This window comes from Petromyzon marinus, chromosome 20 (genome assembly GCF_048934315.1).
Source record: "Petromyzon marinus isolate PM22_M1 ecotype Great Lakes invasive population chromosome 20, UKy_Petmar_22M1.pri1.0, whole genome shotgun sequence".
Lineage (NCBI taxonomy): Eukaryota > Metazoa > Chordata > Hyperoartia > Petromyzontiformes > Petromyzontidae > Petromyzon > Petromyzon marinus.
In genome coordinates this window covers 10608568-10632545 of record NC_133686.1, presented here as the reverse complement: position 1 = coordinate 10632545, position 23978 = coordinate 10608568, and the positions used below count along the sequence as shown (strand labels likewise).

Below are 23978 nucleotides of genomic sequence, written 5' to 3'. Positions count from 1 at the left end.
CACAAACAGCTGTGTCCCGGCACCCTAAGCCGCCTGGATGCGGCGTACACCTTCGGCACGGCCTACGCACAGTCTGTGAGTAACGTGTCTCCTCAGGTCTTCATGCGTCCTGTGTGTTAGTGTGTATATGCTATACTCACTTTGTATGTGTCCGATTGTGTGTGTTTTTCTACCCATCTGCCAGTGCACTCTGTCGCGGATAACTCTACAGGAACTCTTCCCGGAGCCAATTTTTTACGATCCCTACTTGCAGTTCACGCAGGGCGGGAAGGAATATATGTATGCGCTGCCAGTCCTCAATTCCAACCTGCAAAGAGGGGACAGAGCTCCAAACAAACGTAATGTTCAATTCACGAGACTCCCACATTTTTAAATGAGACGAATACACCACTCCAAACTTCTGATCCCTCCACTGACTGTTCACTCCTGGATGAGCCACAATATCCTTCATGGCTGATGCTGTGACCACATCATATTTTACTGCCCCCTGTTCCAGCAATTAAAGTCTCTTGTCAACCCCTACGGTTGACCACTCAATTGGAAGTTGTTCTTCCATTTGTACTCAACGCACTCTCTGAGAACTGCCCCCCCCCCCCCCCAGTTCACACTTGCTGAATTTCTCCCCATGTTTAATTCCAAGCTTAATACTTATCTGTGTTGTCTTTGCATTTGTATATGTAACTTGCAGAAAGCGATCAAGCTCAGTGGATGCTGATGCGGCGATTTTTTCTGGTGGACGCTTTGACTGATTCAAACACCATAAACTATGCCAGTTCCATCACCATCTCGTGAGTTTACACGCCCATCGTGCCTATTTCTAAAAGGAATATGCAGCGCAACACCCTTTACCAAATCAGCATCCATCCAAAGCAGTACGCTAATTAAATTTTACCACGAATGCTTTTGCAGCAGCTTATAAGCCACGTGTTTTTCCCAGGTGGAGCCGTGTGTTGAGCATTTCTTCTCCCGAGCTTTCACCACACACTACTGTGGATGTCTTCAGCTCCTGAAGGCACCCGCAGCAGTGCGTGACGAAAACGCGACAGAGGAAATGCACCCGACCTGCAAAAGTGCACTTGGATTGGAGCAGTGTGCGAGTTCAAATCTATTCCTAAAAATAAAACATTACAGATACGTTCCTGAAACTCTGTATAATTCATCCTTAGCTGCAAATAGACACGAGGAGTTTGAAATCCGCCCAGCGTGAATATCTCAATTGGATTAATACGTCCAGCCATCACCGTGCACCTTGCATATGGAAGAGATTCAGTAGGAGGAATAATGGCATCCTTGTTTGGTTCATATTTTGGCTGTGGATAATTGTGTGTTGTGGGCCGAAGGGTTTGTGTGCGAGTGTGTTGAGGCAGCGAGTTGGTGTTCATCCCATGGGTGAGTGTTCAGATTGTGGCTTTCTTCATAAGCTTCATGGACAAGACAGTGTTTGTCTTGTGGAGAGACAGACCACCACTGTCATAAGAATGTGGGATGTTTACCGGCGTGTGGGCTTTCTGTGTGTTTCTGCCAGAATCACGATGCCGACCAACAATGCCAATAGAACAATCTACCCTCCCCTCATCACAGTGGACTTCACTAAATTCAGTAAGACTTCAAATGACAGTTTAAAGGTATTTTTTATTATTCTTAACGTTTGAACAATTTACCACTTAATTTACTAGCACTTTATGCGATTTTATTGTATCTTCCTTTTAGACTCTCTACTTTGCATAGTAATGAATGCTTATCTGGGCATCAAAAGCCGGTATACGCTCGTTTCGTTATATTGTAACAGTGTGAATGAGTGACAGTTTTTTCATAGCAATGAGCCATCTCCAGTGAGATTCTAAGGTCGAATATTGGTTTCTGTCACCTGAGCTTTCTAGTGGAGTGAGATTAAAATGGTCTCAGTCCAGTCACCAATAAGCGCACAAAAAAGACAATAGGTCATTTCGATTTTCTGCTGATTTGGCCTTGTGCAGCTATAAAGTGTAATACGTGTATCTGATATGTAGCGCCATAAGGTTTTGAGCGAAAGATATCGATATGAAGTGACTTCAGCGTAAGTTCTGTACGTCATGTTCTGAAGCTGTTTCTTGACGTGACGTGATCCTCGGCTGATTGAAGGTTTCCAGAAGCACAGTTATTTTCCTTTTGGTACAAATCCAATTGATGCAACATTGGAATATGATAAGTGATGATATTAATTGTGAATTGTAAGTTTTACAATGCATGTGTTTGTCAATAATTCATATACTGTAATATTTTGATCTTACAAATACTTGAATGTTTTTTTCTGTTTCCCAAAGGTGTCATTTTCTGTTGTTTACAACATGAGTCAAGCAGATGCAAAGCTCCAGACAGAAGTGAGTAAAGAAAGCAATGTCAGAATATAATGTGACAGGAAATCATTGTAGATGTAATCAGGACGAGGAGGTTGCAAACAGTCAGGCAATGTACAGGATGGAAGAGGGCAGGTTACTGAATCTGTGGCCAGGGATAAGATCGAAAGCCAGATGGTAATGATGATTGGACGATAAGAGCAGACTTTAGAGTTGGGGTATTCATTGTGCGAGATATTTGGGATTCGGCAAAAGTAAGGAAGTTATGACAAGGTGTAGTGTCATATTTGCCTACAATGACCTCTGATCAATATCACCCAGTTATTTGCGTTCGTGTTGTGTCCAAGTGTGTGTGCGTGCAGGTTAATTTATGTGTGGTGTGTGTGTGCGCATTTACTTTTTGTATGCATCCTTGTTGTGGTATCTGTGCGTGTGTTTTCAGTGGCACAATGCTCCGATTTGGATATCCTGAGCTTGATCCTTTCCTTGCATATTGGTGCCCAGGGGCGGAGGCAGGATTTCAGGCCGGGGTGACATTCAACAAATTTTTATTTCAAGAATGATTAGAGAGTCAGGCTTTTGAACTAGACGCCATCAGTTGGCGACACACTCTGACAATGCAGTTGCACAGAGTCCGCCAGACCGAGTGTTGTACACTTACACGCAGAATGTCACCCCTGTCACCCCCCCCCTGGCTCCGCCCCTGTTGGTGCCAAGTGGTATCTGAAACCAACCCAATTAGTACCTGGTGGATGTGTTTAATGCGTGCCTTGTTCATTAACAGCACTTTCCCCACCCCGAAGGCATACACATCTTATGGGGGTCAACATCTCTGTGCGTGTTTGTTCACGAGACAGATTGCGCTGGGAGTGTTGGGCAGCCTGGCTGTCTTCTATGCCATGATGCAGACTACCGGGTGGCGCCGTCGAGCCGGCCTGCAGATGGTGGAATTCAGCGTGAGTGTCTGACCCTGCAGAGGGAGTGGAGGGCTTAGGGGGTAGCTTGGTTGCTCTGGTAATAGGATAATAAACTTAACTATTTTTTATTTTACCAGGCAAGGCCCACCGAGCTATATAGCTCTTTTTCAGAAGCGACCTGGCCACAAATGATAGCTCAACGAAGTGGCTTATCACTTGGACATTTATTGCAGCCAAGTACTCTAAACGCATTTTTCTAAATGTGGAGGGAAAAACCGGAGGACCACGGGCAGAACATGCAAGCTCCAAATATGCAGGCGTTAGGGTCCAACGTTGGTACAATAAACCAACTCCATTGCCACTCCATTGCCACTCCAGTGTGGATATAAACCAAAATCATTACCAAACAATGTGGGGCCCTTAAAGCAGAGTTAGTATTAGTTTGAGGCCACATATAGAATAAGAAGCCAAATAAAGCTGAACATGGTCTAAAAGTTGCTACGTATACACTTGGGAGTATATGTAAAGCCCATTAAGATAACTGCTTCTAATGAGAATGTGGACTTCCATTTGTTAATGGGCTGCTGTCACATATGGGTGCAATCCCATTGCTTGTTTGATCAGGGAAACACTTTAATCTGACTTGATTTTGAGAGGCCCATAGGCCATTAGTCTAAATGTCAATTGTTATCAATATTTAATAAATAATCTAGGGCTCCTACTTATTTCAAAATATCCATTTAAACTTGAATAGGTACTGGTTACATTGCACTGCTTACCAGTTGTGTAGAGAGTGGTGGCCCTAACAATAGGAACATGCAGTGTTATATGTATGTTGAACTTCTTTCACATCGTTCGTAGCCAACCGTGCTAATTGGAGGTGCGGGGGACAGACAACAAACTAAACAGAAAAATCAGTTCTTGTTACGTTGATGATGTATGGTGTTGTACATTGCAGTCGCTCGTGAAGTTTTTCTTGATCCTGGCGGGCGCGCTCTCCAATGTTTTCTTCATCGTCACGTTCGGCACCGGTCTCTACTGGCTCATCATCTTCAAGGTGGGAGCTCCTGAGTGGTTAGAAATCATTCAGAAATAACAATGCGATGTCTTTTACACCACGTTATGCATGGCTGGGTACACAGAGCATCGACATATATAGCGAAGGCTACATATGTCCATAGTTGCCCCATGTATATGCTATGATATAACCAAGGCTACATATGTCCATAGTTGCCCCATGTATATGCTATGATATAGCCAAGGCTACATATGTCCATAGCTGCCCCATGTATATGCTAGGATATAGCCAAGGCTACATATGTCCATAGTTGCCCCATGTATATGCTAGGATATAACCAAGGCTACATATGTACATAGTTGTCCCATGTATATGCTATGATATAGCCAAGGCTACATATGTCCATAGCTGCCCCATGTATATGCTAGGATATAGCCAAGGCTACATATGTACATAGCTGCCCCATGTATATGCTAAGATATAGCTAGGGCAAGGTATGTAATAATGTACTGAATCATTGACTTAAATTCATTCATACAATCACAATATAATTCACCAAATATTTGATGTATGAATTGATTATTGTTCATTTGTATATGCGTCATGTATTCGGTTCGCAAAATCCTGGAGCCACTACAAATTATGCATGAACCGAAATGAAAATAATTTGTTCCAGAATTGTGACAATTGACCGAATTGTCACGGGATGAATAATCACTAAGTTGATAACCAGTGGTGGCTTTTCACAAAATTTTTCTCGTGAAAATGAAATAGGGGGATGAAAACAGAAGTTGTTTGCTTGGCATGTTTGTACAATGCATATTCCCGTATGTGAATGACTGAGCATCTGGAGAAAACTGACACATCGGACGGGTTGGCATCAAACTTTGCACATATACAGCAGTTAACCTACTTGCTGGACTGTCTACTGCTGGAACTTTTTTGTGCTGCAGTTGGGTGTCTATTGCTTCCAAAAGTGCTGTCCTTAGCAAATGCCGATACTCTGCTGTATTCATAAAGATGGAATCATTTTTCTCAACAAGTGTAAGATGAGCATCACCTTTTAGCCCAAACCATTTTACATCTCAGGAGCAATGAAAGGTGACACTTATTGCTGTAATGAGAGAGCTGGAGAATAACTGGACAAATATAAATCATGGTTGGTGGTAATTGATATTCACTTAGCACACCGGTCGTATCTTACTGCGCAGAACTGAAATGAACACCAGTGCTTGGTCCAGGACAATGCTAGCGGGAACGGTGCCCTAAGAGGGGTCATGCATTGTCTATCACGAACACTTACACCTTAATGTTCCTACCTGTTTTCTGTGCTATTGCCTTGCTAAGTGCATCACCTCCTGCCAAGTTCTTAACGGTGTCCTTGTTTCCTCTCTGCTCTTGCACTTTAACTCACCTCAGTCGGCAAAGGCAAGTCCACTTCTTTTGCATCCATTTTTTTAAACCTACTATAACATCATTTAAGTTTGTGTTTCCCAGGGCACGTGAGCGACACGGGAGTTATATCTGTCAATGGCAAGTGAGCGATTTCGAATGCTTCTTCGTTTGTGGTGCTGCTATCAGAGTGCTCAATTTTCAATTGGAAGGTTGCAGGTTTCAAATCCTTGTCCGACGGTCAAATTAGCCCATCGTCCCTCTTTTGTCAATACAATTCGTACTACTTTGTAGGAAAGATAACAGTTTGTGGCCCGTGGATAAATTTGGTCCTTGCCGCTGATTTGGCTTAGAGCCACCGGTGGAGTTAAAATGACGCCATTGCTCATTTGAGCAAGAAGACAGGCTGAGATTTTACTCAAAAGTGTTTTTCAGCACTGATAGTGGACCGGGAATGTTATATAGCATTGACACTGCACAACAAATTATGTAGGTTATCGTAGAAGTGATGGTGATCACAGAGTTAGTGGCATGAAAACTGTTGATGCTCATGGTGGCAGGTGTTTGTGATACAGTGAGGGAAAAAAGTATTTGATCCCCTGCTGATTTTGTACGTTTGCCCACTGAAAGAGAAATGATCAGTCTATAATTTTAATGGTAGGTTTATTTGAACAGTGAGAGACATAATAACAACAAAATCCAGAAAAACGCATGTCAAAAATGTTATAAATTGATTTGCATTTTAATGAGGGAAATAAGTATTTGACCCCCTCTCAATCAGAAAGATTTCTGGCTCCCAGGTGTCTTTTATACAGGTAACGAGCTGAGATTAGGAGCACACTCTTAAAGGGAGTGCTCCTAATCTCAGCTTGTTACCTGTATAAAAGACACCTGTCCACAGAAGCAATCAATCAATCAAATTCCAAACTCTCCACCATGGCCAAGACCAAAGAGCTCTCCAAGGATGTCAGGGACAAGATTGTAGACCTACACAAGGCTGGAATGGGCTACAAGACCATTGCCAAGCAGCTTGGTGAGAAGGTGACAACAGTTGATGCGATTATAAATTTATTTGCATTTTAATGAGGGAAATAAGTATTTGACCCCTCTGCAAAACATGACTTAGTACTTGGTGGCAAATCCCTTGTTGGCAATCACAGAGGTCAGACGTTTCTTGTAGTTGGCCACCAGGTTTGCACACATCTCAGTAGGGATTTTGTCCCACTCCTCTTTGCAGATCTTCTCCAAGTCATTAAGGTTTCGAGGCTGACGTTTGGCAACTCGAACCTTCAGCTTCCTCCACAGATTTTCTATGGGATTAAGGTCTGGAGACTGGCTAGGCCACTCCAGGACCTTAATGTGCTTCTTCTTGAGCCACTCCTTTGTTGCCTTGGCTGTGTGTTTTGGGTCATTATAATGCTGGAATACCCATCCACTACCCATTTTCAATGCCCTGGCTGAGGGAAGGAGGTTCTCACCCAAGATTTGACGGTACATGGCCCCGTCCATTGTCCCTTTGATGTGGTGAAGTTGTCCTGTCCCCTTAGAAAAACACCCCCAAAGCATAATGTTTCCACCTCCATGTTTGACGGTGGGGATGGTGTTCTTGGAGTCATAGGCAGCATTCCTCTTCCTCCAAACACGGCGAGTTGAGTTGATGCCAAAGAGCTCCATTTTGATCCTTGGAGAGCTCTTTGGTCTTGGCCATGGTGGAGTGCTCCTAATCTCAGCTTGTTACCTGTATAAAAGACACCTGGGAGCCAGAAATCTTTCTGATTGAGAGGGGGTCAAATACTTATTTCCCTTATTAAAATGCAAATCAATTTATAACATTTTTGACATGCGTTTTTCTGGATTTTGTTGTTGTTATTCTGTCTCTCACTGTTCAAATAAACCTACCATTAAAATTATAGACTGATCATTCCTTTGTCAGTGGGCAAACGTACAAAATCAGCAGGGGATCAAATACTGTTTTCCCTCACTGTAATGGTGGTGATAGTGACAACACTGCTAGTGGTGGTGATGTGATAATGATTGTGGGGTAGGAAGTTATTGTTATGGTTGTGGTGATAATGAAAGTTTTGTGACATTGATAGTGGTGTAGGTGGTGGTAATAGCGGTATTGTAGGTGATGGTGATGGTGATTGGGGTCGTGATAATGATAGTGATTGAATGCACCCAATCCCATCAGATCTCAGAAGCGAAGCATAGTTAAGCTTGGGAGTGCTTGGATGGGTGACCACCATGTAAAAACAGGTTGTCATAGGGCTGATGGGCTATGAGGTTGGCAGTGCAGATATTTTTTTGTTTTACTGTACTTGTATGCTCCCACATCGACCAGTGTCATTAAATTTGGGCAAATAACCCCCACAACCACGTGGCCTGGGGAGGCCCTCATTCAGCAGTGGATTGACAATAGGGCTGTAAATGTTGCATGGAAGTACTTTATTATTATATGATCATATGACACTGCTCTGCTGCTGCTTTTGAGTGGCAATGCAGCACACGATGGCCTTCAACTGCGATTCCCCCCCCCTCCCCCAAACAGAGCCAACAAACCGTGGCCGTGATGTTGCCCACGCCGAGCGAAGAGAGGAACTTCATCATCTACCTGTCGTGCGCGTTCGCTCTCAAGGCACGGCAAGCATCCGTCATTCGCACATTCACCTGTGTACTTGGGCTGCGCAGTGTCTCTCTGCAGGAATTTGCATTCTGTGGCTGCGACACTAGGATGAGCGATGCCCTTTGGTGTTACGATGCCCACATAACGATTCTGGAAGTGCTGTCGCTGTGATGTAACGATGTACAACATTGACGCTGTCATTTCAATGGTTAGTGAAAAACCCTAATTGTTATGGCAGTGGCCTTGGGGCAACTGCCAATACATTACTCCTAATGACTAGTAATTACTCCCAATTCGTACTCTTGTATATACCATATTTTACAATAGTCTGCTAACTGCGTCTGAATATTTGCGAAGGAGCTGAGATATGATTCTGAATGATTGGCGTGGTGAAGTACAGTAACGTATTTTTATCCCATTAGGCTTGGGGAGGTCTTCATCCACCATGGCTGATAACGATAGCTCCAGTCACATATAAGCGGGTAATACAGGTGATGGCCATGATGAAGTATTTCTTTAGCGATACTCAGTATAACTGTGATACCTGGAATGCTGATGTCTAGTATATTACAATTTAGTGATTATACATTAGCTTCACCTTCATCTAATTTACCGTGTTGGTAAATTTCGACATTCAACGATATTCCTGCAGTGGGAAATATAACAAGTATTTTTCTGACTTGGTGCAGCAGAGATTGAGTGTTTACGTTTTAAAATATTTTCCTGGTCTTTTTTCTAAATTAATTCCAACTGTGCCATTGGCATTATGTCATGAGTTGAATTAATTTTGGAAAACCGACAGAGCTGTACGCAGCGCGTGTCATAGAATGGCCCACAAACTATTTTTCGGCAGACTTATGAACAATCCTTCAAATGACTGGCATATCCTGTAAAATGTAGATGGTACACCTTTCAATTTACTCTGCCACAGAGTGTTGCATGACAAAGTGATATTTATGAGTTTTTTTGTATTTGTAACCACAACTGGCTACACTTGAGAACCCAGTTTAACCGTGAGCACCTGCCTGGATTCGAACCCAGGTCCTCTGCAGTTGCAGCTCAGCCAGTGCTCAGACCTATGAGTCAACCGGCCACCTTCCATGTTCTCTAGAATGCATATTTTTTTTCTGGACTCTGGAATATTTCCAGCTAGGTTTGGCCCCAATGTGCACCTAGCCTGGCACAGTTTCTATAGTGATGGCATGGTCATTTTCATCGCTGCTGTTATTGCTGTGTGTGTGTGTGTACAGGCAGTTCAATTTCTACACCTGATAGCCACACAGGTCTCCATTGACATTTTCTTCTTTGATTGGGAGCGGCCGAAAGGCAAAGCTAGACAGGGTAAGGTACCTTCTGACTTGTTCTTTTTAACTGTCAAAAAAGGTGTCAGTTTTGTTGCCAGATAAAAGGGTAAAAAAAACAATTGTCATATTTTGCTACTGGCAAAGGAGGTTCCAACGGTGTAAAACCCCAATTATGTTTCAGTTGTGTATGGCATTGTGTCGCACAACAAAGGAATGTTTATCCGGAACTCTCACAGTCAACTTCGTAATGTCACATCATGTGGGGGAATGGCCCAGCAAGATGTCACGGAACTGTTTTGGAAATCTATTTATGAGGTCTCTTTCATTCAATAATAGACTTCACTCTTTTAAGCCCTGAAAATAGCGTTCATTATATGACACAAATCAAAATGTCATCCTCAGTCAGGGCTTGAATTTGAAATATTTAGTATAAAATCATATGTCCTGTGATTTTTATTAATATACATCCATTTGTGACCAGGTTGAGACCATAAACTGGCTACACTTGAGAACCCTGTTTAATCACAGTTGTCTGAAACCTAGAATTTAAATGGTGCTTGGTCAGTCATATAACGATCACCATTCTGAGCTACCCAGCCACCAGAGAGTGTGACATTCTTTCACACTTTTAGCCATCTGCCTTTATTGAGTTTAGACTAATAATATGTTTTTGAAGAATATGATTATTTTATGAGAGTATTACATGGTTTAACGAAGCCCGAATGCACAAGATATGTAAAAAATACTCTGTTCATCCTTTGCTGTGTATTACGTTAATTCAAAGTGTCTTTGCTAAACAAACAATAGGGCAGCAGTCATTTCCATCGGTGGTCCTGAGCCAATGGTGAAAATTCCTCACTACCTCTGACGGGACCAAATTTCTCACTGAAACAATCCTCTTAAATTTCGATTTAAAGCTTTCGTGACTGCAGGGATTCATCTTCTTGGTTCTTTCGGTAAAGTCACATAGAATGGAAATAAAATAATAAAAATAAACATAATAAAATAAAATTCTCACGACTTGTGTTGTGGCCTCCTCATGACTGCCCCGCAAAATGTGGTGCCAGTTTCACCGATCCTGGGGGGATGATGATGATGATAATAGGCTTGACTCTGCACTTTACCATCATCTGAACTCGTGACCTTCCGATAAAAATTGTCGAGCGCTCGAGCCGCAGCGTCACTCGGCCGTTGTATAACGAGCGAATCTCACTGCAGGGGCGGAAGCCGCTTCTGCACGCGGAGTCAGCGTTTGGCGCACGTTCTTTGTGGCCAACGAGTGGAACGAGCTGCAGACGGTGCGCAAGCTAAGCCCCATGCTCCAGCTCTTTGCGGTGCTACTCTTCCTCAAGGTGACTTTGTTGTTCAGACCAAGCAGAGTAACGGTCTCACCGTGTCACGGGTGCTGTTGACCTTCCACTAAGCGGTGGCAGTGTTCGTGTGAGCAGTTGCAGAGGGATGGTGATGGTTGTAGTGGTGGCAATGATGATGATGATGTGGTGGTGGTGTTAACAATGGTGGTTGTGATGATGATGATGATGACGACGATTAATATGGTGATGACGATGGCAGTATTAATGTTGTGGTGGTTCTGGTGGTAATAGCGATGTTGTTATGGTCGTTGCGTTGACAATGGTGATTGTGACTGTGATGATGATGATGGTGTCAGATACTTATAATGGTGATGATGATCACTGTGGGTGGCTTTGTTAATTTTGCAGGTCGTAGGCTTTGAGAACTTGGGTCTACGGGATTTGGGAGTTACGCTGCTGCCAGCACCGAATGCTGATGAGGCCTCATGGAGCCGCATCCTGCGTTTTGGAGTCGCTTCGTCCGTATGGCTCGTTGTTGGTGCCGTGCAGGTGATAATTCGCGAGCCTTCTCTTCTTCTCCCATTTAAACGTAACTTTTGTGCTTTGGACGTCATGAGACAAAAACAGTTAAGTTCAGAACTCTCCCAGAATTCACTTGTGTAGTCCAACTGAGTCGCAGACATTGTCTTGGGATCAACACTATTACATCAACTCAACACAACATAACGTAACCTACACTCGGGTGTTGAACGCCCATCTAGCCACACTACGGCAGAACTAGACACGGTCCCGCTATCCCGGTCCGGACCACGAGCTGAGTCTCGGACCGCGTGGCTAGAGGCTTCTTCAACCCGACGTGGATCTTCACTCACCAACAGTCATGAACCCCGAGCCCCTCACGGGGGGGCCCCCGTTATATCGGCCCGGGCTAGGGCTGGCTCCGCCTCTCGCCCCGCCCACCTTCTAGATCTTTCGAGCTCTTTCCCGAAGGCTTCCGAGAGCTCCTCTATACCACGTGACCGCCCAGCGGCCCCCGTCCACCGGTGGCCCCCCTCCAATATCATCCAATCACGTGTCGGCAGGTCAACCAGCGTATCATGCCCCAACGTAACCCTGGATGGCTGACACTCCCTCTTGCTCCCTCACCGGGAGCCCGCACCGCACACTGTACGTGGTGCCTCAGCGCTAACCAGCGCTCACCCAAGGCCCCGCTAGGGCTGGTACTACGCCCAGTAACCGGGCTGCACATAATGCCAACACATTATCCACCGTGGCCTCGCAAGCCCGGCACCACACAGTGACAATCACAGTCACTACACTTGTAATGGCTCTGAGAAGATGACTAATTATTTAATATATATTTTTTTACTGTTGGCATCGGGTCACGAAACAAAGTCACCATTCTGAACCCTTTGGAGGACAAGTGCTTCACCCTGTGTTAGAAAACAGTCCGGTGAAGGTTACATCAAAGAACTACTTCCGAGTCCCCGTCATTTGATGCCTTGTCCATGCTGGGGGTGCTGCAATTTACATTTGCCCTGCTTTAGATGATGTCCACCTCTTGACCATCTCAGAGCTAGAATTTAGTGATATTAACTGCAAACTAAATTTCATATGGTATATATTTGATCGTGTGGAGTCATTGTCTCTTTTATCTACATGAGGTGGTATATTTTTGAAGGTTCTACGAAGAGTATTTGTTGCATGGTGGGCAAACAAAACATTTTAAATCCTTAGAGCTGGAATATTGTGAATTACGTCAAAAGCCAAATTTACTTGATTTTTTTATCATGTAGTTGTTGGCGAATGCCATCACGCTCACCACAGTTGAGGACGCACTTCTCAGGCCCATGCAAAGTACAATGTTGGGCTAAGCACTCTGTCGCATCCCGTAGCGGGACTAAAACTGGCTCCCTAATCAAAGGGGAATGCGTTCTCATGGCAATGCAAATGATGTCTCTACCAGGTCATCTTCAACACCATCATCTACGAGCGCTTTGTGGAGGACAAGATCCGCCAGTTTGTGGACCTGTGCTCTATGAGCAACGTGAGTGGCTGTCCCAGAGGGAGGATAGTGGGCTACAGGAGAATACCTCGTGGGTGCGGTCTTCCTCTCTTTCCTCATTCTCTTATCACTGCTCAGTTGGCATTCCTTTGCCAATTTTGCTGGTAATTCTCAATGTTAAATTTCGATTGAAAGCTTTCGTGACTGCAAGGATTCATCTTCTTTGGTTCTTTCGGTAAAGTCGCGTATTCTACGTATTCTACGTGACTTTACCGAAAGAACCAAAGAAGAATTCTCAATGTTCTTCTTAATGTCTCGCACATTACAAATATGCATCAATCCACTCGTGCTACTCATCTCTGTCCGTCTCAAAGTGTTTCCTTGCTGAACTGCCACTCAGTGCTTTGCCTCCCTCTTCTTTAGAACGCATGTCCTATCTCTGTATTGTTTTTAAGTCGAACATCAATCACTTACCATTATTTGACCTGCGTTACTGATAGTGATTAGATTTACAGTAGTTCTTAACTTTTTATAGTGAACTTTTATTTTTAATTCTTTTTCTTCACGTTTTTAGACGCATGATACACTTCCAACAATAAACATACCGCCTGACAATACAGGTCGTACGTGTCCTTAATTACATACGGTTTATCGGAAACTTTATATCAAAGTAAACGTGTTGTGAGTGCTGGAGAAACGAGTGAGTGATGTTGATTGTGGCCGCTTTGTGTGCGGTGCGTGTACACATGATCCTTGCAGATCTCTATCCTGATCCTGGAGAACCGCTGTTTCGGCTATTACATCCACGGGCGCTCTGTGCATGGACGCGCCGACACAAACATGGAGGACATGCACGCCAATCTTAAGAAGGAAGAGGTCTCGCTCGCACGCATGCGTGCACGCTGACAAAAATAAAGATCCCCCGTATAGCCTCAACAAACTATAGGAGAAAGTGCTATTAGCGAGCACCTACAAAGGCTAGCACAGCAGACGCTGATACACACACACACATATGTACACTCAAAAACATGCACCAATATACACACGCACTTATAGGCATGTCAGAAGCTGGCATTCACCACTAAGTAGCAATAACATCACGCTGGCACTAGTGTCTAGACAGATGCATTTTGAGGGTACGTAGAGGGCCGAATGATCACCACCAGGGCGTCATGAGCCAGACCCACTTGTGTGTGGGTTCATAGACTCAGGCGGCGGACAGATCCCACCACCTGCACTCTCCAATGTGCACAACTCATTGCTGTGAGTATTGTTCTTTATGGTCTTTGTCCCCATATTTACTGCATTCAAATGTAGACATTAATAGGATTATGCAACATCTTAAAGATAATTCAATAGAATCCCATTCATTTGATGGCAATCCAGGAATTTCTCTTGAATTTAATAGGGATTTTTATGGACGATGGTGATGTATGCATATCCATTCACATGAATGGGATTGACAGCCTAGGAATCATGCGTAGAATGTTAGCTAATTTCAATGGAGGTTCCTCGCAGTCCACTCAAATGAAGGGTAATCCAGTGACAGATTCCCATGTATATACTGCAGATTTTTTTTGGCTAACCATCTAACAAAGATGGTCACTGCATCGTGCGCTTTCCGATGCCCTTCTGCGGCCATCTGGAATGCTCTTCCTTTCGATATTAGGAAGCCACTGGAGCTATGCACTTTCAAATCTAAATTGAATACGTATTTCTTTAGAACTGCTTTTTGTGCTTAGTTTGTTGTCCTTCCCCCATACCTCCAATTAACAGGGTTGGCTATGTACGGTGTGAAAGTCCAACATACATACATACATTCCATCCATCTCAAATCCATTTGGTAATGCTGTCAGAATCCCATTCAGTTAACTGGAGATTTTAACATGGAAATCGTGATTCCTACACGAATCGCGCCCGCATTGGAATCACGGGGATTGGGATACAATTCCCACAGGAATCGCCCCGGTTCTACCGCTCGCGACTAAAAAAATGCCTGCTGCCCTCCACTCCCCTGCTACCTGACGCGTTCGCTCTATCCCGCAGGAGAACCTGTGTAGCCAGCGGGGGCTCGTGCCCGGCACGGAGCTGCAGACGTTTGAGGTGGCGCTCACACAAGCGGCTCGCCTGCACTACGACCGCATCCTCCAGCCGCTGGCCATGGTGCGTCGTTTCCACCGTCACCCCCACCCGTCGCCCCCACCGCACGTGCCACGGTTTCCCCGCTGCGCCAAATCGCTCCCATCTCAGAAATGGAATATGTATTTATATTGGAGGAATCCGATGAATTATAAATCTGTGTTTGTAGATGTCCAGATTGTCACGTTTAGCTGCGTGGACCGTTCGTGTTTTGCGTTAGGTTCACGTGCTGTTTCGCAAGTGCCATGCGATTTGTTACTTTGATCCATACCCGTGTGTCGATAGTTCGATTTTAATGTACATTAATTGATTCTGAGAAGGAAATTGTGAGCCTGAATCAGGAATTTGGATGATTGCAGGGTGGTGAATAATTACTTGTCTATTATATACTGTCCACCCTTTATACTTCATTTGTACCGGTGGTTTCTTCTATACCATCAGTCTTGTTTGCTCATTCTCACTTGTACCCAAGCCTAAAATTGCTTAAGATTTGAATAAAAGTGGAGTTTTATTTATTGTTACGTGCAGATCTTACTTATTTAACGTGAACATAATTACATAAATGAATGGAAGCGTCTCCTTGAAGCAGTGCTGCATTGTCAGTGGTAGCGCAAACACATGTTGGGGTATGTTCGTGTGTGTGGTGACGTCACCGCCACTCGGTGGCGAACGTCGGTTATTGTACGTGAACGTGTTGGAGTCTGTGCATTTTGTTGAAAATGTGCAGGTGTGCATATGCAAGGTCGTGTGTTTGTATGCTTCTGTCTGTGGTTAGTTGTCTACGGGTGTGTACATAGGGAGCAGTAGTGGTTCGCACACTGCTCTGCGAACCTGGCAACCTGAGTTCGAGTCCTGCTCACGGCCAACATTAGTGGGGAATATCTGAACTAGTCCTGGACCTCCCCTAGATTAAATTAGCACCTCTGGTGCAGTGTCCTAACATCAGCATTTGGGAGACAAAGGCTGCCGGGCATGGTGTTAGCCACTCATATTTGCCATGATGGCCATCATAAGTACTCGCTAACAGCACTTACCCCAAAAATCTGTTAATGGTCATATGGGGGATATTGTCTTTGTGTGTTGGGAGCAGTCAAGCCAATTCCCAGCCAGTGTAGCAAGTAACATCTGACCCTACCCTGGACCACCCCTAGGTTGACTTAGCATTAACTGAGTACCTGACACTCTGTATGAGAATCAGCAATGTGGAAATAAAGATGGCCCTGGACAGTGCTAGATACACCGTGTGCAGTACTACCTGTAATAAGTGAACGCTAACAGCACTTGCCCCCACTGCCCTCTAGACTAAATAGCTGTCTGTGTGTGTGTGTGGTACAGATGGCAGCTCCGCCACGAATGGCCGGGCCCCAAGGAGGTCCCATGGAGCAGAGCATGCGAGCCTACCAGACCATGAACAGATTCCTGTGTTCCTTCGTTGACCACGTACGCATTTACCCAGAAAGGTCACACTGAGCCTCAAGTCTCACTCTCAGCAAGTTCCTCCGTTAGGCTTTCATAAATCTCTGGGGGAAAGGCTCCCTCGCTCTAAGTTATATATCCTGGAAAAGGGCAGTCTGCGTCTTGTTTTCTTTCTTGAGTGACAGAAAGTAACCGTGCTTTTATTTTGACTTGAGATGATAACTCAGCGTTCTCCAGTCTCAACAAATGTGTGCAGTTAGATTAATTGGCCATGGGGATGCGAAGGGCAACTTGTGAGGATAATGCACCGCTGCTGGACACCAAGCAGACAAGTGGGAAGCTGCATGGCCTGCATGTGGCAGTCTGGTGGAATAAAGTACCGAGGAAGCCACTGTCATTACAACCCTGTTACTCGGTTCATCTACACGAGACGGGAAAACTGCAGACAGACTTTGTTGGCTCCTCAAACCGGAGCCGTGAGTTTACACTCTGGTTGACCACCTCCTGAGGTATAACAAAGCAGGACATGCTATGGGAAGAAGAATATCTCAACAGTGGAAGAAGAGGAGAGAACCACGCCTTAGGTGGTGCATTATCACACAACTGACAAAAGCCGGCCTATTCAATGCCCCGGGAAGATTGAAATATTTTCCAGAACAGCAGCGTCAACGATAAGAGGACGACCCTGGGGAAAACAGGACAGGTTGCAACCGTAGTCCACACACTGGCTGCCCGGTGTAGCCGTGGGTGCGTACACAGGGAGGTCGGACTCCGCCGTCGGCCTCTCCCGGCGCCGCCGAGTGACTCTGCGCGTGCGCTACCGTTTGCAGGCGCACAAGGAGGTGGACTACATGATCCGAGACAAGCTTCTGCTGGAGCGCCTCACGGGCATCGAGTTCCAGGAGACCTTCGACAAGAGCTTCCTGTATAACGGCACGTCCCCCCGGTTACCCGACAGTTGCGCGCTCGGCTGTTGCAGTAAAAATAACCATCATGACATCGACCTCGTACGGCAGCTGTTTACAACAATTTGTCACGAGGTGCTTTGCATGGGCATCCTGGGGAAAGGATTATTAATATTTGTACGCTTCATGGAGGGAAAGGAGACAGGCAGTCATTAGCGGATGAAAAGACGAAGTCTCAAGCCTTGACTTGAACAGCTCCTGTGAGATGTCCATAGTGGTGTCTATATCCCGCGTGTGGTGTCAGTAGAGGTGTCTATAGGCCATGTGTGGTGCCCTATAGTGGTGCCTATAGCCCCTGTGTGATGTCTATATCTCCTTTGTGGTGTTTATAGCCCTTATGGTATCTATAGCGTTGTCTGTATCTCCTGTGCGCTGCCAATAGTGGTGTCTATAGGCCATGTGTGGTGTCTTATAGTGGTGTCTGTAGCCCCTGTGTGGTGTCTGTAGCCCCTGTGCAGTGTCACCTGTGCGGTGTCACCTGTGCGGTGTCACCTGTGTGGTGTCACCTGTGCGGTGTCACCTGTGCGGTGTCACCTGTGTGGTGTCACCTCTGTGGTGTCTGCTGCCCCTGTGTGGTGTCACCTGTGTGGTGTCCCCTGTGTGGTGTCACCTGTGTGGTGTCACCTCTGTGGTGTCTGCTGCCCCTGTGTGGTGTCACCTGTGTGGTGTCTATAGGCCATGTGTGGTGTCTTATAGTGGTGTCTGTAGCCCCAGTGTCTTGTCACCTGTGTGGTGTCACCTGTGTGGTGTCACCTGTGTGGTGTCTGTAGCCCCTGTGTGGTGTCACCTGTGTGGTGTCACCTGTGTGGTGTCACCTGTGTGGTGTCTGTAGCCCCTGTGTGGTGTCACCTGTGTGGTGTCTGTAGCCCCTGTGTGGTGTCACCTGTGTGGTGTCACCTGTGTGGTGTCACCTGTGTGGTGTCTGTAGCCCCTGTGTGGTGTCACCTGTGTGGTGTCACCTGTGTGGTGTCACCCGTGTGGTGTCTGCTGCCCCTGTGTGGTGTCACCTGTGTGGTGTCCCCTGTGTGGTGTCACCTGTGTGGTGTCTGTAGCCCCTGTGTGGTGTCACCTGTGTGGTGTCACCTGTGTGGTGTCACCTGTGTGGTGTCACCTGTGTGGTGTCTGTAGCCCCTGTGTGGTGTCACCTGTGTGGTATCACCTGTGTGGTGTCACCCGTGTGGTGTCTGCTGCCCCTGTGTGGTGTCACCTGTGTGGTGTCTGCTGCCCCTGTGCGGTGTCAAACGTCCCCGCTTGCTCTGTGCCGTATAGATGAGTCCCACTCGTTCAGCAATGTCCTCTACTACGGCCACGAGGCCACCTTGCTGCTGCTCGACATGCTGCTCTTCTGCATCATCGACATGGGCACGCAGGACTTCACTCTCGCCACCATCATCACCTTCGTCGTTCAGAAGGTGCGGCAAAACTCGGGGATGCGGCCTCTTCAGATATTAGTCTGGGGACATTGGGATGCACGTCTTCTGTCGTGCATCCCAATACTTTTGCAGCCAACAGCACACATTCCTGTCTGCCGTGGGCAGTAAGAGCAGCAAGGTGTGGAACGTGTGACAACTGCACCAGCAGGGGGACAGTCAATTACAGTGGAGAGCTCATTCAAATCCAGTGAACAAAACAGTGGTGAGCAGCCAATCGTGAATCAAATGTACCTTTTGTGAGGGCCTCCTTACGCCGTATTCTAGTAGCTTGTTTAAGCATCCGTATTAATGATTATAACAGGAAATTCATCATTTGAAAGTTACAATCTTGGCCGTAGCATGATTCCACCCCTCATTCGTCCAGTCAATTAAATTTGTATTCCTTTGTGTTAAATCAATATAGTTTATCCTAATGAATAACTGACCCATGCCATAGGAATGTGGAATTTCCACCATTGACTCAAGGGCAGTCAACAGAAGTGGCTGCTGACTTACAAGTTATCAAGGAGACACTTTGACCTTTGATCTAACTCTTGATGTGTGTGTGTGTCCATGTGGATTAGCTCTTCCGGTCAATTCGCGAGTCGTTTTCACGAAGAAACCTCGTTAAGAAGACCCTGGTGGACGAGCGCTTCCTGATTTAGCGGACGATGAGACCCTGGAGCCTCCTCTCCCCAACTCTGTGCCACGGTGTGAAAGCCAACAACCAAGTCTGGGCGTTTCCAACAACAGAAACGCTCAACTACGTGACCGAGAACACCGCTCTTAAAGCAGATGTTTATGTTTGTTAACTAAGGTGAATTTTACACCGTCTACGGCAAATCGTCGTAGTTGACTCGACCGCTGTAAGCAATGTGGTGATGCCAAAACATTTCTTAGTTGTTTCCTTTTCATACGCTTTTTATTAACTCATTCTGTCTGTTGTATCCTCAAATCTCGTAACTCAATTTTAACCCACTTCCCAATGTGGTATCGACTGCAAACGTGGTATACTTATGTCATACTGATGACACTACTATATTCTATCATTAAAAAATAAAAAACTTATATTTTTTTAACATTCTTTTTTATATGTTATGTTTCGGCTTGGGTCTAATTGTCCACGCGCAACTAACGTTGGCTGTAAATCACCACGGTCCCTTACGTTATGGCAAGCCTCGGGTCCACTTCCTGGAATAGTGGAGTTCTTCCATTACTAGTACGGTACATTTCATAAAAGCGTGTTTAAAAAAAAAGTAAAAAAAAAATACTTATTTCTTACAGATTCCACAATCAATACCCAATCTCCCAGGTTAATCTTAGGAATATTTTACCCTTCAGAAATATTCAATGTTGAAGAAATCTGTCATGAAACCCAGATTCCTCAGCAGTTGCACAGTCCCCACCAATACTCGAGGTGGTTGGATGTCGACTGTGAGAGTATCTCTCCATTTGGAAATCTGAATTGTTTGAGGAATCTTACTGTCACCAAACCCAGATAGCCCACTTTTTACAGCCACCATGATACCTGGCTGGACTGCACTGACCGTGTTAATGCAGGTAGTGTCCGAGCCAGCATGAGAGATAGATACTAATGAGAGCCCATGTCTTTGTGTGATGATTGTGACTGGTGGAGCACCGAGTGTAGCCAATCCTCTGCCACTGTTTGTGGATGCCATTAGTTTACTGGATTCTCACCAGATGCCAATTACTCATGGCCCGTCCATCCTTGGAGACGCTGCGATTACCCCTTTCTGTTAGACAATACTGACCTCACCACACGGTGTAGGCTGCTGCTAGTCGGTGGATTTGCCGTGGAGTTGACTTGTACCACATCTGTGGATCGATTTCCACCACAGCTGCACAACAATTTCTCTAAATATTGGCCAAGTGCTATCGGCTGTGATTGGATGTTAATAGTTTTGACGTCGTTGTCCACTGTGTGATCGTTTTGTTGTGGTCCAATGTTGACAAATGTATGAACGTTTCTTGCAATGTTAAATTTGGGGAAACTCTTCACTTGATAAGTGTAATATGTGCATCCTTACACGGACTTTATAGTAAAATGGGTGATGTGTATTTAGAAAACCTCTATGAAAACTCAGATAAATTTGTAATTCGGTAAGCACGTCATAACTTAAGAGTCTGAAGAGCCACTTATGCTCTGCTGAATATACAAATGTATGTATGTTGAACTTCTTTCACACCGTACGTAGCCAACCTTGCTAAACGGAGGTGCGGGGAAGGACAACAATCTAAACACAACAGTTCCAAAGAAATTAGTTTTCAATCTACATTTAAAAGTGCATAGCTCCAGTAGCTTCCTAATCTCGAAAATAAACTATTCGTGGTAATAACAAAACTAGTCCTGTTGCTGCATCCGCGGCACTAAAGGTAAGCTGCCTGCTGCTGGAATTTTATAATCTGCTGACCTTTAATGAACATGGAAGTCCTCCGTAGGCCCCACTCCTTCCTGATTAGGCTCAACTTATTTTCTCTTCGGCTCCTTTCCGTTTTCGGCTCCACCCATTCCCCATTCTCCTTTAGGCTCCACCCCTTCCTCCAGACACAGGGTTGGGTTGGTTTGCGTGGGGGTTGGGGAAGGGGTGGGAGTGACGGGTGGCAGCAGTGGTGGGCAGGGTCAGGAGGGGTCGAGGTGTGGGGCAGCTACACGGCCACTCCAACATTCCCCTTGGGGCAATAAGAGATGTTTATAGGTAACATGTTGGCTGTAAGAACGTAATCGACTAGGTGAGGTGTTGACTGTTTTGTTGGCCGACTGTTGTATTGCATTATATTTCCAAGTTTACTATGTTTGCTTTTTGATTCATTTGTACCTGATGATGGTTGCTTGTGTTGCAATCGAAACGTCGTATTCTATTATTATTAAATTTATTTCTACGTGACTTTACCGAAAGAACCAAAGAGTAATTTCTGCAGTCACGAAAGCTTTGAATCTAGTTTGAACCATCTCTACGGGGAGGGTTTTGCCGTGCTTGTTTGTTTCACACTTAACTTCTAATTTGTCAATCTTTGGAAGAACGTAATCAACCAGGCTATGCGTTAACTGTGTGCTAACCGACTCTCTGTGTTGCGTTGCATTTCACTTCCTAATTTTTACTAAATTTGCTTTCTATAGTGCAACGCTCCATGCTTGTTTGTTTAGATGTCCAGTGTCCAGCTCGTCCGTCCCCTATGGGCAGGAATTCCACACAACCCGCCCTCTGCCCCACCCACTCTCTATTTAAGGCCTCGACACAGGCGTCTTTCTGTGTGCCTATGTGTGTCTCTCTCTGCTTTGTGTCTGTCTGTGTCTCCGTGTCTGTTGTCTCTCTCTCAAATTTAGCAATCTTTGGAGGAACGTAACCAGGTGGGATGTTGACTGTTTTGTTGGCCGACTGTTGTTGTATTGCATTATATTTTCAAGTTTACTATGTTTTTTCATTCATTTGTACCTGATGATGATTGCTTGTGTTGCAATCGAAACGTCGTATTCTATTATTATTAAATTTAATTTCTTTCTCCATGAAAGAACCAAAGAGTAATTCCTGCAGTCACGAAAGCTTCGAATCTAGTTTTTACTACTTTGTTGTTAAATAAAAGTGATTGTCCTCTAGACTGGCCCTGGCCATGCAAATATTAAATTTACACGATTGTCGGACCACCTTCACAAATGAGCAGCGCTCCGTTGCTCACTGAAACAGGGCACACTGACAATATCCTGGGTAAACTGGACTTCGGTGACTTTTTCTGTCCTTGTCTAAAACCTTCCTGACTGAGTAAATACCATCTTTCTAAGTGCAGAATGCCAGAAACATCGGAGTTAACGTGTCGCTCGTGTCAAGACGATTTGGAGCCAACAGAATTGGAGATAACTCAAGTCAGCAGATTCACGATGGGAAATTCCACGGTGGAGTTTTAAGTATGGCAAGTGATGAACAAATGATTACTTAGGTTGTTGGGTGTGTAATGACATTCAAGTTAATATTTTCTTTTCAGAGATCATACCGAAGATTGAGAATCCTCACGAGGTGGCTGGGTGGCTTAGCGTGCGCAGCGACTGAGCACTGAGCCAGCGCTGTAGAAACCCAGGGTTCAAATTGGGGCTTTCACTCATCCACGATTATAAACTTCCTTCTGATGTGTAACAAGTTGGTGTTAAAACTAAGCTAAAAAAATGTATTTGACCAGGTAAGTCCCACCGAGCTATGTAGCTCTTTTTTTAGAAGCGACCTGGCCACAAATGATGGCACAACTTAGTGGCTTATCGTGTGGATATTTATGGCACGCAAATATAAATGCGTGTTTCTGTGGAGGGAAAAACCAGAGGACATGGATAACAATCCATACAACCACGAGGAGAACATGCAAACACCAAATATAAAGGCGTCGGGGATTGAACCCACGGCCTGCATATCAGGCGAGGGAGTTAACATCTCACCACCGTGTTAGCCCAGGCAACAATGAGCAAAAAACCTCCATATGCATACATTTGGTTCTTTACTTATTTCAGCTTATTCAAGCTCGGAAGACTCAAATTTCAGATCAGTTGCTCATGAAACACTTTGCAGAGCATCATGAAAGATGCACTGCCAAGTGGTGTAGACGCTATTGCATGAACTTCTTGACAGGCAGTCGTGTAAAGTCATGTTCTGGGTATGAGCTCACGTCACACTCCTCACTGCAAGTTCAAAATGGAAATGTCTCATCTCATGACAAGACACCAACAGTCGTGGGGATATATTGGGGGGAGGGGGGGTAAGGGGAAGATCGCTCTACATATGAACAATGGACCTTGCCCATCAGGCAACGCTGCGTGTTGATTAACAAGTTGTAAAATTTTGATTTAAAGCTTTTTTTTTCCAAATTTTCTTGCTGTAGTTTTCACACCTGATGATTGCTTGTGTTGCAGTCGAAACGTGATAATTTTAGTTTTATATTTTTTTCCCTTCTATGTGACTTTACCGAAATAACCAAGAATATGAAGTTGTAAAATGTTAAAGGTGTCGTTTTAAATACCCTTTGATATGCTTTCCTGTCGCTTGTCTGCACATTTTTGTGATTAGTTTTGTTTAGCGTTGGTTGGTTTCACTTTGTATTTGTACAAAATGTTTTAATACACCTTCATGCACAGCGAC

At 45.0% G+C, this 23978-nt stretch overlaps 1 protein-coding gene across 3 annotated transcripts in view; it reads left to right on the top strand.

The window, feature by feature from the left end:
- The window catches only part of TMEM67 (transmembrane protein 67), a 39953-nt gene extending 15976 nt beyond the window's left edge, over window positions 1–23977 (top strand). For 2 of the 3 annotated variants that reach the window (XM_032957531.2, XM_076068321.1), the window contains 18 exons: window positions 10–75; window positions 185–338; window positions 689–788; window positions 1526–1625; window positions 2304–2360; window positions 3194–3292; window positions 4212–4310; window positions 8212–8298; window positions 9537–9627; window positions 10809–10942; window positions 11312–11452; window positions 12870–12950; window positions 13668–13784; window positions 14955–15071; window positions 16383–16487; window positions 17294–17396; window positions 18698–18840; window positions 19425–23977. In XM_032957531.2, coding sequence (XP_032813422.2) covers window positions 10–75; window positions 185–338; window positions 689–788; window positions 1526–1625; window positions 2304–2360; window positions 3194–3292; window positions 4212–4310; window positions 8212–8298; window positions 9537–9627; window positions 10809–10942; window positions 11312–11452; window positions 12870–12950; window positions 13668–13784; window positions 14955–15071; window positions 16383–16487; window positions 17294–17396; window positions 18698–18840; window positions 19425–19505 — 1875 coding nt within the window. In that variant the 3' untranslated portion in view covers window positions 19506–23977. The remainder of the gene's footprint in view (window positions 1–9; window positions 76–184; window positions 339–688; window positions 789–1525; window positions 1626–2303; window positions 2361–3193; window positions 3293–4211; window positions 4311–8211; window positions 8299–9536; window positions 9628–10808; window positions 10943–11311; window positions 11453–12869; window positions 12951–13667; window positions 13785–14954; window positions 15072–16382; window positions 16488–17293; window positions 17397–18697; window positions 18841–19424) is intronic. The other variant, XR_012942362.1, reaches the window with a different exon arrangement.
- Window position 23978: the final 1 nt, after the last annotated feature.